At 34.1% G+C, this 17,327-nt stretch overlaps 1 protein-coding gene across 1 annotated transcript in view; it reads right to left on the bottom strand.

The window, feature by feature from the left end:
- LOC137401154 (26S proteasome regulatory subunit 4) overlaps positions 1–17,327 on the bottom strand; it is a 44,404-nt gene that overhangs the window by 19,212 nt on the left and 7,865 nt on the right. The window contains exons 3-5 of the mRNA XM_068087533.1: positions 10,319–10,415; positions 9,241–9,365; positions 8,700–8,885 (exon numbers count right to left, since the gene is read on the bottom strand). Of these exons, the coding sequence (XP_067943634.1) occupies positions 8,700–8,885; positions 9,241–9,365; positions 10,319–10,415 (408 nt within the window). The remainder of the gene's footprint in view (positions 1–8,699; positions 8,886–9,240; positions 9,366–10,318; positions 10,416–17,327) is intronic.

Here is a 17,327-nt window from a genome sequence, read left to right as displayed (position 1 = left end):
GTACTACTCTTTTTGTAGTAAAAATATCTTTGTTACGCTTTATTGGAGACGTAAAAAATATTTGTTATTAGTTTTACTTTGCAGAATTGACTTTGCTGTTTAGAAAAAATATTGTTGCAAACAAAAGTCGAAGATGTCAACTTAAAGATACTGAAGATGCCGAAAAATGTCGAAAATGCGCCCCCCATGAACTTATTGTAAAATTACCACAACCATGGGCAATAAAACCAGTGAAGTTGAGCAGAAAGGAAAGAAAAGTTGTTGATGCGATGCAAACTAATAATACTGCTGTTACGGTACAGCCCACAAATTAAAAAGCCAAGTCTAGATTTGCCATTTTGTATGGCCAAAGGGGTGAGTTTGGAAAGATCTTGGAATGGATTAGGAAATTTAACCTAAACAACCTAACTAACCTAAACACTCCTAGAACTAATTACAGTAATATTTCAACTTACGAGTGCTCCAACGTACGAGAAACTTGAGATACGAGCCAGATTTTAAACAAGTTTTAGCACTAACATACGAGGCATATTTAAGATACGAGCACGTGAGTCAGTTGCCAAGTATGCCGGAGGTGTTTTATGACAACAGCATCAATCTGCATTTTTCAACTGCTCAGGTTATGTGCAGTTATTCTGCTTCAGTGCAGAATTATGTGAATTAAAAGTACTGTGCGTAGACCGAAAGTTTGCCAGTAAAATGAAAAATAATGCAAAGAAAAAGCAAATGATAACAATTGATATTAAACGGAAAATTATTGAAAAATATGCGAAATGTGTATGCGTGGTTGAGCTAGCTCAGCAATATGACAGAAATACATCCACAATTATCAAACAGAAGGATTATATTCAGGGCATTTAGCTCGTAAAAGGACTAACCATAGTTTCTAAACGGCGTAGCGACCTTCATGACCGCTGATGGAGAGACCGCTCAGGCATTGGATAAAAGATAAACAATTGGCCGGTGACAGCGTAAGTTGCGTAACTTAAACGACGCTATGTGAAAAGGCCGGCGCTATCTATCAACTATAAAAATAGACATTCGGACAAGTTGGCTAGTGGTCGTGCATTAAACCTTTGTGACGACACCTGTTTTCGTCCTAATCGCAGCATGTTGAAAGGGCGACGAAAGCAAACGTCCTTAACCTTATCTTAAAACGGCCGGCTGGTCGTGAAAGCGACACAAAGGAAAAATTAGCTAACCAGCGAGAAACTTCAAACTATGAACGCCGAAGAAATTTTAATTACGTTAAGTTGAAAATGAAAATTTGCTTTTAGGTTTGCTTCTAAGTTTGTCTTTTAAGACATTGATAAAATCCAGATTTATCAAAGTCAACTGTCGTAATGAAGGATAACTTATATCTCCCTCCCTGGCAAATGTTAGCGTTAGCTGCTATTGTATGTATTTAATTTTACATTTTAATTAATCACATTTCCTTGCATTATTTTTTATTTGTTGCTTTTTGAAAACGTGTGGTAAGTTAGGACAATAATCAACATGTTCTTTATGTTACAATATCTGGTTTTGAGTGTTTTATTTGCATTTTTAGAGTATGGAAACCAATCAATATATATGTAATTGTTCTATATATAAATAAATTGCACCAACATGCGAGTAAATTGACATACGAGCTCAGTCTCGGAACGCATTAAGCTCGTAAGTCGAAGTATGACTGTATTTACTGTATTTCTATTGGATACACTATTACCCTGGTGCTGTAGTGTGCTATGAGAGATTGTCAGGTGTGCCAATGAAGCTCAAATAATTAGTAGCTGCACAATTAATCAGAAATATTCAGTGGGTCTACCAAGCTAAATGTCACAAGTTGAATTCTAGTTGAATTCTAGATCTTTTATCCTAATAGTCTGGTGGCCACAGGGCATTTTTGTGTCATTTTTTCCCAAGGAGGCACGATAATGGGGTATAACGAGTCTAGTGTCTAATAGATAAAATAGAGCATCCCATACCGGTACCTTATTTACCATACCTACCGGAGATATTGTTGTCAAACAGTGATTACTTGCCATTAAAAGGTGAGTATAAGAATTTCTTTGTGACATGCGCAACTAGCCACATCAGCCAATCAGCTCCCTAATGTTGTGTTATACTATATATTTATACATATTTCATGGTATTTTTATCTATTGAGCTATGCTATATTGTATTACTATTAATAGTGCTCATATGTTAATTATTACCTTACAGAAGTATGCGATGTATGAGTTGACTAAATATCGTTGCGGCAAGAGCTAAAGTGTGTATATCTAGTCCTTTCATGTAGGGCTATGCACATTGCCAAGACATCCAAATCAGCCTTGTACCTCTTTCAATTTTCAAGTTTCAAATTTATGGCTACACGCTTTGATAGATAATTTTTGTGATAGTTTATGTGCTAGCAAAAAACATTGTAAAAAAGTTTTTCCAAAATTGGCTCAGGCGATAACTGTATAAAGTGCTTGCTAAACGAACCTTTGCAATAAAAATACTTTTGTAAATTGATCACAGTAGCCGATGATTATATTGCAGCCTCTGATTAGGTTTCTTGAGATTTTCACATCAATCATGTTATCTCTTTGTAACTTTATGGGTGATAGACAAATATTACACCATAAAAATGAGCTCTTATATGTCTATATGATAATTTTGTATTTGGAACTCATTGTCTATAATGGAAATGATTCTATACTTCGTAGTCAGCCGCCAAGTACTCAATATGACAGACATTTCTCGCCATCATATTAGCCAGGAACCCTCTTCATACTATTTACAATGGGCCTTGTACCATTACTGATTGACAGGCTATACTGTATACCTCATTGGGTACACAGGTTGTGACGCAGACTAACTAACGAATCTAATGCTTAATATTTTATTGAAATTTATTGAAATGAAATTATTACGTCGCTGGGCAACAGGTGACAAGCATCAAGTATTTATTAGTACTTTCCGTTGGTACATATTATTTCTTTTTTATTTAATTGGCCTCTATAAACAAAATGTCTTGCTTCCTTTTAGATTTATTGAGCTGGTAGCGACGATAAAACATTATTGGTGCATTATGTTTAACGACAACTAACTTTCTGGGTGATTAATGAATATCATTGGAATTTTGTATGTGTATCTTGGAACATTGAATGCTTATTAGCATTGTGTACATAGCATGTTTACCAATGGACACAGTCTGTTTATCATGATACATCGAAAACTTTCAATTGATTCTAGAAAGCATATTGCAAAGGTATTTAATGAAACTATTACATATAATCTTAAACCTCATTACCCTAGGACACTTATGTCTCTCGCGAAAATTTCATGAGCGAAACTAAACTATCATAATGAACGAGCGAAAACGTGGAATTGAATAGCTTTGTTCATTGATACTGTAGAATGGAATTTTATAACGTCATTTATTTTCACATTTTTAACGACCACTATAGCATCGTTAAATTATAAACCAACAAAATAATTTGACTGTCAAAATTTATTACGCTATTACTTTGCAAGTAATTATGATTATTTTCCCATTAAGAATGATTTATAATGATAGGAATTTGATGTCAATGCACACGCATTAGTAGCGTTATTGTTTGTTGGGAACATCAATCAATGCGGTGAGCACGGCGTGTTGAAAGAAAATAAAACACACTGACTCTCACAGTACTACACAAGCAGCATGGCTCTGGAAAGGTTTGGATTCACCACTGACACCTCTTCAATAACTTGAAATGATTCAGAAGATGAGGCCATAGAGAAAAAGTTAGCTCTGATAAATAACACTAATAAAAAAGGAAGAGAAGAAGTTATAATAACTACACACTGCTAGTATCTGTAGCTGTAGTATTACTAGCAGCTGTATCATGTATGTATTTTTATACAACTTGTAATTACTGTAATAAAGCTGTTCAGCAATTATTAGCAGCAGTTGAGTGTTTGGGAAAACGTTAAAGTTAATACCTATACACAACACCGTTGATCGTTAAAATTAAAATACGTTAATATAAAAACAAGCTAAATTGTGACAAAAACGTTAAAATTTTCAGCGTAATTAAATTCTATTCTACAGTAGTCCAAGAAACAAATGGCAGCAAGCGATCATATTGCATTATCGATCTCGGCCATACAATTCTACCTGCGGTTCACAATTACAAACTAGTCCCAAATTGAAATTTTTTTCTTACCAGCGAACCGAACCTGAGGAATATAATTATGTTTGTTCCACTGCATTTATTTTCACATCATTATATTTTCGCACTCATCAGAGTTGCGAAATTAAGTTGCAGCGAAATTTTACTCTGTATGCTACTCACGAAACTAAATACTAGCGAAATATAAGTGTACTAGGGTATCACTGTCTATACTCTATATGAGTACCCTTCTCAATCTTGTCAGTCGTTTCATTGCTGCAGTCTACACAGCCCATAGAGTTATCTCCTCTCTAGAGTGATAACTGTGCATTCAACAACACGAGCGTTTCCGGTGCCAACAAGGAGCGTTTAGGCCACGCCCCTTTTTTGTGCTAGTCGCTTGTAGTGATCGACGGAACAATAACATCAGCCATGAGAATGATCATGAATTTGCACAGTTATGATAGTAATTATTGCTCATATTAAAGAAATGGTGATTATAGTTTATTACTCTAAGATATGCTTATTATTTAAAGCAATTCAATACCTACTTGATTAGCAACGACACTGAATAGATAGTGTTAAGTAAGTGAGTTAATGTAATTAGTTACTCATAGATAAGATAGATAATCATACTGGGGTTGTATTACATTGGTGTGATGGCAAGCTAATCGACTGCCATAAACTGAAAGTATTGACATTGTATGGTGATAGAGTGATTCATAGAGTGACACCACAGTCCACAAACAGCCCTTGCATGTAATATTAGATTTCAAAGCATATCAATCAAATACATAGACTAGCTTGAATTGAAGCAAAGATGTCCATTAGTTAGTGGACATCTTTGCTTGATGTAAGCAAGCAAAAAGTTTGAAAGTTAGAGTGGCAAATGCTGTTATATGTTAGATAAAAATAAATTATACTTAATTATACTAAATTATAATTATTTAAAAAATAAAATAGACTTTTTTATTACTTTATTTATTAAATAATTTTTTATTGTAATCATAGCTAAACAGATTATATTTAGCCATTACTTGCTAATTATTTCACATTTACATTTAACACATTTGCAGTTTCATTTTTCTTCCTAATTTATTTCAACAAAAAACTTCTTTCATGATATGAAATTTAAAAGTTGTAGTTGTTTGAAAAAGCGTGAAAACATTTACAGTTGTTTTTATTTTCTCTCTTCTCTTCATTTATTTCAATTAAACAAAACGCTTCTCATAATATGTAGTTTGAAAGTTAAAGTGGCAAATGTTGTTATACATTAAATAAAAATAAATTATACTTAATTATACTAAATTATAATTATATAAAAATAAAATAGACTTTTTTATTACCTTATTTATTAAATAATTTGTCATTGTAATCATAGCTAAACAGATTATATTTAGCCATTACTTGCTAATTATTTTACATTTAAACACATTTACAGTTTTACTTTTTTTCTATTTTATTTCAACAAAAAACTTCTTTCATGATATGAAATTTAAAAGTTGTAGTTGTTTGAAAAAGCTTGAAAACCTTTAGTTGTTTTTTTCCTCTTAATTCATTTGAAATGCTTAAAAATATTTTCTCATGATATGAAGTTTATAAGTTAGAACGGTAAATGTTATATAAAAATAAATTTTCTGTTCAAAGACTTTTTTATTACCCGAGCAACTCGGGTAGTACAGCTCATAATTGATGGCAGTCGATTAGCTTCCCATCACACTAATGTAATACAACTCCAGTATGACTATCTATCTTATCTATGAGTAACTGATTGCATTAACTCCCTTACTTAACACTATCTATTCAGTACCTTTGCAAGTTATGTAGGTATCAGGGATTACGTGTATGTCACAATTTCCATTTCCATAATTCATTTCCATATTATTTCCATTTCCATAACATTTCCCTACTTCATTTTCATATTATTTCCATTTCCATAGCATTTCCATAATTCATTTCCATATTATTTCCATTTCCATAAGATTTCCCTACTTTATTTCCATATTATTCCCATTTCCATAACATTCCCTACTTCATTTCCATATTATTTCCATTTCCATAGCATTTCCATAATTCATTTCCATTTCCATAACATTTCCCTACTTCATTTCCATATTATTTCCATTTCCATAGCATTTCCATAATTCATTTCCATATTATTACCATTTCCATATTTCTAAAATAAAATTTCCATATCCATTTCCCTAAAACTATGGAAATATTTATGTTTATGGAAATGGATATGAAAAATTAAACATTTCCATAATATGTTTAGCGATCCCTGGTAGGTATTGAATTGCTTTAAATAATAAGCATATATTAGAGTAATAAACTAATGCTCATTTCTTTAATATGAGCATTAATTACTATCTTAACTGGAAATTCATGATCCTTGTTTAACCCTTATCATGGCTGATGTTATTGATCTAGTCAATCACTACGACTGACTAGCACAAAAAAGGGGCGTGGCCTAAACGCTCCTTGTTGGCACCGGAAACCCTTGTGTAGTTATCACTCTAGGGGGAGATAACTCTATGACACAGCCACATAGACTTGTGCCAACTAAATATGCAGTTTTGCAAGAGCGTAGGCTTTTACATCTATTTGGTAGGTGTTAAGCCTGCGAGTGGAGGAATGCCAGATGCAATAGGTATCTGTAGTTGCAAAATACAGACCATATGACAATGATATTTAATTAAAAGGAGACAGTAGCTTGTTGTAGTTACCTAGGTGTAGAATGTGGAGTAAGGCATTTGACAATCACTTATTGTAATCTAGTATCCACAGTTATCATTGTTATCATCCACAGTTCCTTGATACAGGTGACACCAACAAATGATAAATGATCAAGTGAAGAGAATGCAGAATGTTTCAATAGACGAATATATCTACTCATTGATTGATAATCATTTGATTATTTATTGAGGGATAAAGTAGAGTGAGTTTGCTATTTTTTCATCTTAATTTTCTGAGGTTTAAGATTATTTGAAACTTAAAAAGCTCTCTGATACTTGGATTTGCTAGCGAACTTCATCCAGCATGGTATTTGCGTGAGCTAAGCTGTGCGAGCTGTTGGGATGGCTTTAGTCTTTTTGCTATGGATCGCTCAGGCGCTTTGTAGATGGTGCTCCATAGCTCGCAAAAACCACAGGTGTCCTTTAGCGGGGATATTGCCGAAGCCGAGACCGGGCCGTAGTCTACACACACACAAAAACAACAAAGGTCCACGTAGTTATGAGCGAAAACAAAAGTATCTACCCAAATATCTCACAAATCCGATGAGCAGCACACACAAAAACTAAACCAATCGACTGAGCCACACATCATGTCAAAATATTCCAAGTTTCAAGTCATGTCTTGCACAACTCACCTTATGGTTTGCCAAAACTTGTCCCTAAGTCCCTATTAATTTGAGACTGTCCAATATCTGTTTTAGAAGTGGTCGCCGCTAGCCTAGCCTAACGTCCTGATTCAACATCTTAGTAACTATCGGGGCATTGCTGAGTGCTCACGATCCTTTTGAGTCCCTCTTAAGTTTTGTTTACAATAGTATTAACCCGATTTTGATTGGTTCTTGCATGCCGAGTCTGGAGTCGCTGACTACAGTAAACAGACTACTAACCTAATCGCTATAGGCGTAATTTGATACCTGTTGACACAATAATGCCCTGTGGCTGCCAGACTATAACATTTACCCCTGGCTTCAGACCAATGTATGGACAACAGACACCGCTCTAATAATAGTAAATGCATAATTTTGTTTTAATTCATTTTTGACATCTAATTTTTTTTGCCATAGACTTTGCTGTCTAGAGAAAAAGGGAAAAAACTAATTAAATTGACATTTATGACATGACAGACACTGCTCTTATTATAGTAAAGATAAATTTTTTGTTTTTATTTGTTTTAGACATACAAGTTTTTTCTTTGCAGCATAGATCTTGCTGTGAAAAACAAGTGAAAAAATCGATATAAAGCGACATTGAAGGTGTGTGCTTTTCTTAACATAACGCAAAATTACCATAATCATGGGCCTAAAACCGAGAAAAAGCGATAACAAAGCAGAGAAAAGTTGTCGATACATACCGATAATACTAAAGCTATTGTACAGTAATTAAATTAAAAGTTCAAGTTTAGTGTTTCCTTTTTGAAAGGGGGAGATTTTGGAACAGATTAAGCAAATTACATCTATTCTACTGTTCATATAACGTAAATACATATAATGTAAACATTCCTACAACAGACTATTTACGTTGTAGTAGCCTCAACTGTAATTTAAACTAACTTAATTCCTATTTTTTCGTGTCGGGCTATGCGCATCGCCTACACATTCAAATCAGCCTTGTACCTCTTCCTATTTTCAAGTTTTAAATTTAGGGCTACATGCTTTGATAGATCGTTTTTCTAATATTTAAGTTCTAACAGTGCTCTTACTTTTACTTACAAAATTGTGATGTTTCGAAAAACTTCAGACCAAATAAGCTATCATAAAATCATTGCTGGGTCAGCAACATATAATCTAGTAGGTAAGCTGCCATAAAAATGGTGAAGCAAAATGCAGAAATAAAGAGGTACCTTGTGATTAAGAAGAACACTACAGCCTGGCTCTAGCTGATCTTTGTCAACAAAGGACATGATGCTGACATAGTGCTCGCTGCCGACTGACGTGCTCACAATCGCATGATTGTCATCTATGATCTCCTCTAGCGAGCCAACAGACATGGGTGTACCCCTCAAGTCATCCACTTTACTACGCTCCTCCTGTTGGTTTGAAAAAACTTGAAGTATTTGTCAAACAATTACATGAGATAATCACATCAGAATGGGATTTTTACTAAATAAATTTAATTATCTATTTAACGAATAAAATTACAATACTAAATATGGCACGGCCACTAGGAGCATTAGAAGTCACTGAGGTGAAAAAATGTTTCCATGTTATGCTAACACTGTTACAATGGTTTAAACATTATACTGCTGTCTGTTGCCCATTATTTAGGTTTTCCTATTATCACTGACTGATCAAACTATCCCTAATGTTAATAGTAACCCTTGAAACTGTTTCAGATCAGAATTGTTTTATAAAATGTTCAATGCAGCATGTAAAAATTCTCACCTCCTGCTTCTCCTCTTGAGGTTTGAGGCGCTCCTGGTTTTTAATGAACTCTTCCTCAAGCAATAAGTAATCCTTGATCCTCTCCAACTTCAACATTTTTAGCCTACATTTGGTATATGGTGTCACTGAAATTAAAAGAATGAAATGTTTAAAATTACAAGCTTTGCTGATTGACAAGAATACAAGGTTTTGCGCAATCCCTATTCTCTGTTTTGACGACACATCTAACGATCTACAATAACAAACTAAAATGTCATGGTCCATGGAAAGTGTATATACAGTCAAACATGGATAACTCGAACTTCACGGGACCGAGCAAAAGTGTTCGAGTTATCAGAGCGTTCAAGTTATCAGAGCACTGTCACAAGTCCATGTATTTATTTATTTATTAGTAGATACATGTACATATACAAACTATAATATAAATCAAAAGCATAAATGGCTTGTTTCAAATTAAATGCTTCTAATGTAAAGTTTAAAACTTTTTTATCAAAAAGTATAGATTTTTCTATCACTTGAGATTGTTTTGTTGTTTGAGGTGATGTTATTGTCAGAACGTTTTTTAGATTAAAATTGGCAAAACTTGATCGTTGTTGAAATGCTCAGAAGAAAAGACATCTTTTTCTTTTGAGCGTTTTAACCGAGATCAATTTTGACGATTTTTCTTGAAGTTTATGCGAAGGTCACCTCACTTTTCCATGCTTCTGAAAGGCATGGCTAAGCGGATGTTTGGTAAAAATCAAAATTCACCAAACCTTTAGAAAAGTCATTGACAAAAATATTTTGCCTACGGTAGTAATAACGACGCCTATGATTTACGAAAAGTTGAGGTTTACCTCTATGACTTGGAATAAAGTGATTTTCTAAAGCGATAACAACCGTCTCAGTAGCCGTTGAGAAAAAACTGTTCGAGTTAACGGAGTTGAGGTCGAGTTATCTAAAGCAATTTATCATTACGTGGGAACGGACCAAAGAAACCGTTCGAGTTAACCATGTGGTCGAGCTATCCGTGGGCGAGTTATCCATGTTTGACTGTATATGGCATTACCCATGAGCATCAACAACTGGTCTAGCTTACCTTGAGGCAACTTATTAGCAGCATCCGGACCCTTGTTTCGCTTTCTTTTTTTGCCTACTCGTGTTGGAATGGGTGGCTCATACTTTTTTTTCTTCTCCTAAAATAATGAGCTAAATTTTTAACCAGCAATACTCCAATGACGTTAGTACAAATTGCCTTAATACAAATACAAAATAGGACAAAAAGGAATGATATCAGCTAGGAATTCTAACTTTCTAACAGTCTTCGATAACCAAGGTCTGATTTGGAAGAAAAAGATGGCAACACAACTGCGAGTAAACAGCGGATAAACCATCAGCAGAGTGATTGTTTTATTTTATTTAGAAGCTGCCTTCGAGGTGAATCAAAGAAATGTCTGCTGTCCCTGTCTCGGTGTTGCACCATCCAGTATGCCATGCAAATTTTAAAGGCAATTAATGAAGGCTGTGCTTTCAAACTAGAGCATTAAGGCAAATGAACTAATCAATCACCTGACAACTTGTTAACCCTTTGGCAGGGGAAACTAGCAAAATGTTGTTTGCCGATTGCGTGGGGAAACGACATTTATGTCTATTTCGGTAGATGTTTATAAAGCTGTCACCTAGTAACGTTAAACAAAGGATATGCACACTAGTAAGTTTTAAATATCACCAACAAGATATCGGTGGATGGTTTACAATATGAAACGATTATCTGAGAGGCGTTGCTTTGTGCTAAAAGCTAAACAAATCGCGCCTCCTTGGAAAAGAATAAAAGTTGGAAAAACCAGTCAACACCGGCTCGACTTTCAAAACGGTAAAATAAAAGATTATTTGATCCTGCGATCGTTAGTGATTTTTTGTCTGATCAGAATAAAAACAATTTCAATGATAAAAGTGATGTAAACTTTTTGGACTTTTAATATACTTGGAATATACAGAGAAAACGATCGTTATGGTGGCTCGTACGGCTACATTATAGTGTTTGATGCTACCGAAAAAAAATGCTTCCAAGCATTTCATACAGGGACAATTGCACATGGTTGTATTTTTTAATAGAAGATATGTGAATGAATGCTTGTGTACAAAAAATTTTGTTCATAGAAATAAATTTAAGATTTGAGCTATGCATGTTTATAAAATATCGATTTTATTGAATTTTCGAAAATAAATTACATGAATTTCGGTTGTTTTTGGGGGGGCTTACACCTGGTCAAAGGGTTAATGTTGTTAATAAAATGCTTATCAAAACTATTTTATTGTCTAGTAAGCGCTTGTAACCATAGAGCAGTGGCTTACCGGTAGCCTTTAGTAATAAATGTAGTTTTAGTCATAAATTGCAGATGAAATGCGAGTGGCTATTAGAATGGGATTGCGTATCTGTTTATGATAACACCCTAGTTTGGGATTACGCGAAACTAAAAAGTACTTTCTCAAAGCCAAAAATATCAAGTCCCGTCAAGCGTTTTCACACATTTGAAAGCCATGAACTTATCTAGACTACAGAATCACATGCTAAATGATCGTGGTAATGTTTGAAAGAATAAAAAACAACTTTGATTACCCAAGGTAAATTTCATGATATAAAATATGTTTCATTGGATATCCAGAAATGCTCACGCAAACAAATAAATTTGGAAGATTTCCTAGAAGTAACATTATTAACTGCGCGCTAGTATTCGGTATCCTTAAAAATCCACTGTAACAAACTAGTGCAAATTGTGTCAGACACAAGCAAAGACATGGTAGTGGAATTCTTTGAATAAACAATAGTACAAATGACAAGTTGCCCCATAAATATCCCTTTTCAAATATTGCAAAATGTGATGAAAATAATAAGTTGTAATAATAACCATTTCACAAAATTCAAGAACTAGGTGAATGGCCGTGCTGAATGGATAATAAAAAAGTATTTGAAAAGTTTTATTTTTAAACGACCAAGTTTCTTTACCCAATGAATTTGAGTAGCTGAAACCCTTATTTAGGCTCTTAAAAAGAGCTGTTATTATAACTTACTAAAGTTTTAAAAAAAATTGTATCATACTCTTTAAGCCGCTAGATGAAGTGTGAGTATTTTGACCAACCGGCATTAAAGCACATAAATTACATAATTTTTTATTGTATATTTCAGTACATCAGAGTCTTGGCTTTCGAATGAGCTATTGTTTGCCATGGTGAGACAGACATTGGTTGGTGTTTATAGGATTTCCCCAGAGCTCTACCATAGAAATGTTTACTGGCATAGGCTCGAAAATTGTGACATCACAATTTTCGAATTTTACAAATTTTTGGCCAACCAGCAGAACATTGCCATAACATTTCCACATCGAAAATTGTGACGCCCCAATTTTCATATGCGGTGTTGTGTGCTCTTACCGCCTATTTTATTGCTTACCGCTTATATTTATCAACTACGATAATAACGCTAGTGTCAGGCGAAGATAGGACAACTTCAGAGAACCAAAGAAGATGACAAAGGAATCAGTCTCATTAGTTCTCCATTTACATATTATTTCTATGATAAATAACTCAGATTCCAAGCACGATACTATGTTTTCCCGATGATATTATGCACTAGCCCTCTCATTTTATTGTGATGTTGAGGGTCGCAACTGAGACTAATTAGTTTCAGGCATAGCGCGATCTCGCGAAAGTGCGATTGACATTTAGTCTTAGGGCCACGCAACCCGCAGGTCACAATTTAATCTATGTGATTTCATTACTTTTATCAACGACAGTCCATTTATTGAAGCATAATTAATTAACCCAGAACATGTGTTTGTATTGGTTAGGCGTTAGCACGATCCCAGGCATTGTTGATAATCTAGAATCCTAGTTTATTATTAGCGCTCTCTGAGTTTAGCAGCACCGATTGTCACAGAAAAGCGCAGCCTCTATGGCAGCGAAAGGGATCGACTACCTAAAGCTAAATAATAATTGTGACATCACATTTTGAGAACCTGACCCAAGTGTATTTTTTTTGCAGGACATACTTTTGACACCCTGTTTTTCATAGTTCTATAATTCTTTGTGTATTGAATATAGGCTCATTTGAAAGCCAAGACTATGCTGTATTGAAATATATAATAAAAAAAATCATGTAATTTATGTGCTTCAAGGATTGGCAGGTGTAATAAGTATGATGTGCTAACCCATTGTATAGCAATGTGATCGCACGGCCTACTGGTTTAGCAGGACTGTGTGCAGACCTGTAGGTTCCGAGTTCAAATCCTGTGCAAAGTGCATTTTTCGTTCTTAAAACTTCATCGATATAACTGGGCACACAAACACAGACATATACCATAAAGTCTCTAATGGAACGCCACCTCTATTTGCAGGCCACCTCCAATTGACCACCGCCCTAAGAGAAGGGTTGAAAAATACACCGCCACTCTCCAATTGAATGCCCATTTCCATTTGACTGCAACTTTGACATTATTTGATTTTTTCAAGCCCATATCAACTGATCCCATGACCAAACACGAGCGAAGCGATTGGTTTGGGAGGTTTATGATAAATGCACATGTGCACACAACTCCCGAAAAATTATCCGTTAACGGCCGTCACCAAACTCTTGTAACGAAATCCTATCAACTAATTTAACTATTTTTCAGTAAAGTCGTCTAAGTATAATAATGATACAAAACGCATATAAACCTATTTAAATATGTTACCAAGCCTTTGAAAGGTTACCGCAAATTCCTAAAATTAACCCATCTGATCGGATTATACATAAGTAGACAGATTTATTTGGCAAAGTTATGAACCGGAAATTAAAACGCCGAGCGACAGAGAATAGAATGATTAAGTCGTGCGCATTTCACGAAAACAATAACATGCACGTTTAACCAGTCTATAGTATTGTCGAATTGCCGAAGGTTTCTGTAATTAAGTTAGGAGTACTGAAATCGTTTCATTTTTGCTGATTTCAAAGTAACTGACATTTTAGACAATTCTGAGTACTTTGGTATTCTAACTGATTTCCAACGCAGTGTGAGTAAAGAAAATGACAATGATATTTTTTCTAACGGTTCTTATGAGATTATTACAATAATTAATTGTAGGTTTGGATGACTACAAAACAATGACTACGTAGTACAAAATTTCTAAAAATCTATATAAATATCACAACTTCGTGATATTGTTACCTATGAAGTTTTGAAATGTAAACAAAATTGTGCATTGGTTTTATATTATTACTATATTAATAATATTGGTTATTCTAATAATATCAGTGCATTTTACTTCTAATATTGGCCAATATTGCATTTCTCCTATTGCAGGGGAGAGATATAAACATATAATCTTTTCCTTTCATTATTGCTATTTGTTGTATATAATAACACCCACACCCAGTACATTACAGCTACTATTGCAGTTATCCTATTGCACTGCAGTGCCATTTGACTGCTAATACTGCATTTCTCAACCATCAGTACCCTTTCTTTTTTTCCCAATATCACTTCGGTCGTGGGCTGTATGACAGTGGAATTTTTAGTTAGTAGAAGTGTCCACAAAATCGTATTAATAATGAACTGTTATATATTAATTCTAACGTTGTCCAATTCCAAAGCTTTTTTTTTTTTTTTTTGTTAAAACTTTAAAAGCAACCCCATAGCAAAAAGCAATAACGGTTTCAGGCTATTAATAGCTCTCTGTTTAACGCGGTCTTTCTACATCGAAGTAGCCTACCTATATAGAAAAATGGCTTAAATTTACGATGCTAGATTAACTTTCAAAGCAGCGTTTTAGAAATAATTAATGTCTCAGGCTAATAGTGGTTCCTTGTTTAACGCAGTCCTGATACTCCGAAGTACATGTGGGTCTATCCATAATTGTTACAATTAAAGCAGAAATTTAATTATAAAATGTTGGTATCGCATTTAAGATGATTTTAAATCAGATATTCTTTTAGAGCTCAACAAGCTCTTTCAAATGATGTATAATGTCACACTAAAGTTAATTTTTACTGAAAAATCTTTTAGTGTGTCACTTGCGTTACATCAGAGAAATATGCATTTTGAAGAGCTGGTTGCTTATCCTTAAAACTCTCTGATTTGTTGCGAAGCACAATTATAAAAACTTAATTATCTTATTCTAAAGAAGCTTGCTGACATATGCACTAAAATTTATCCAGATATTAGATGGTAGTTGTGAACTACCTGCTTGCAAACATGTCACTGCTGTTACATTCGATTGTCACCATCGTTACGCTTCTTATATTCTGTAAACTTAAGTATTTAAGTTCACCGTAATGAGATCAATAATGGTATTAAAGCTAATGATTACAATATATATAGACAAGCCTTAACTTGAAATGTTTTTTATTGGTTTCAAAGTATAAAATATAATAATGTAATAGTTATAATACATGACAAACATGATTAAGCTTAAATAATACAAGATGAAAAAATGAATATTGATCATGTAATTGTGAGAATGTACTAACAAAATGTTTTAGAGCATTCTGCATGCTCTAAATTTTCTGTAAAACATTACTGACCTCTTTTGGAGAGAGTCGGACAAAACAGTGACTTGGCTATGTGATGAAATTCTACCCATGCTATATTTTTTGTACTAACAAAAAAATGTTTTTTGGCTTCACACTTTAAAAAACTGCACTTTAGCTTTGAGGGCATCTACACTGTTTACCACTCCTACATAATGCCTAGAAGTTTTTTTTCCAGGCAGCAATGTTAGCACAAAATCACCTTCTTTCAATGTGCTTGCTAATTGTTTGATGGGTTCGGAATTGCACTCACTTTCTGGATCACTAATTGCATGGTCATCAGGATCTATGCATAAGTTAAAACTTTCCAATGGCCTACTTTTACTTTTCTATTTCTTTGTTTTATTTTATCTTTTTTCATCTCTATTGCCATCTTCCCATCTTCTCACAATGATAGTCCAACTGTCATTGCTAGTTTATGGACGGTCTGGCGACCTTTGCTTGGACTGTTTAGAAGTGCTCGATCAATCTTTTCACAGCTTTATCTTCAGATTGTGGGTTGCCAAATTGGGAAGTGGTTGCTACAAAAAATGAATATAAACTTTAATAACATTTTTTTACAAGATACTTGAAACATTAACTTAAAACATCCATAATGTACGCAGATGTAGTAAAGCATTAAGTTTTTAAAGAAAAAAAATGAATGTACATACCTGGTAATTTTACTTTCAAAAGTTTTTCCTGATCTCTGTATTGCTTAACTCTAGTTCTTGCTTTTTCTCGAGTTTCCTCCAATTGATCTTCTGTAAGTTGAGCTCTATATTTTGTTCTACTCTTTTGATTTTGACTAGGGCAGTCAAATATTGAGTCTATTGTTTTGAATATAGACGTATTTTTACGATATTTACGCATCTGCTCTGCTGATGTTGTCTTACCCATGTTGAAAGCAGAAATGACCAGCAGACTTTCCACCTAACAATATTCTGTTTCAAGCACTTGTTGCAAGTTACTCCCATGAGTAGATTTGATTAAATTTTGAACCATTCTAAGTATCGGAGTCGCAAGTCTTAGTAATACATTTGTAAGGTAGCAACCGTTTGCTAACTTGCTAGAAGAAGCTTGTTAAGTTCCCACAATGGCTTAGATTTACAATATAATGAGTAACTCATACATGAGAACATCAACAACACCACAAATTACTGTTAAATGTTAAATTCACTCAAATTAATCCTATAGTTAGATGAGTTGAGGGGTGTAACAATGGTGACAGTGTAACAGCGGTGACGCAAAATTCGGAAATATGTGCAACTTTCAGCAAAACTGAAATTGGTTAAAGGTACAGTGTATAAAGTTAGCATTGAAAATAAATTACTAATTTTGAACTAATAATACAAGTGTAGTAGAAACTTATTTATGTTTCCTGTCACCATTGTTACTCAAAACATGCCAACTTATAAAAGAGCCCCACACCAATAGATCATTGCACGCAATACCAATTTATGCATTAACGGACAGCAAAGCCATTGTGAAATCCATTACATTTAGATATTTGTGTTCAGAGTAATATGTATACCATGTACAAGCATCTCTATCTTGCCATTAT

This window comes from Watersipora subatra, chromosome 7, assembly GCF_963576615.1.
Source record: "Watersipora subatra chromosome 7, tzWatSuba1.1, whole genome shotgun sequence".
NCBI lineage: Eukaryota > Metazoa > Bryozoa > Gymnolaemata > Cheilostomatida > Watersiporidae > Watersipora > Watersipora subatra.
This window is presented reverse-complemented; position numbering and strand designations above follow the sequence as displayed.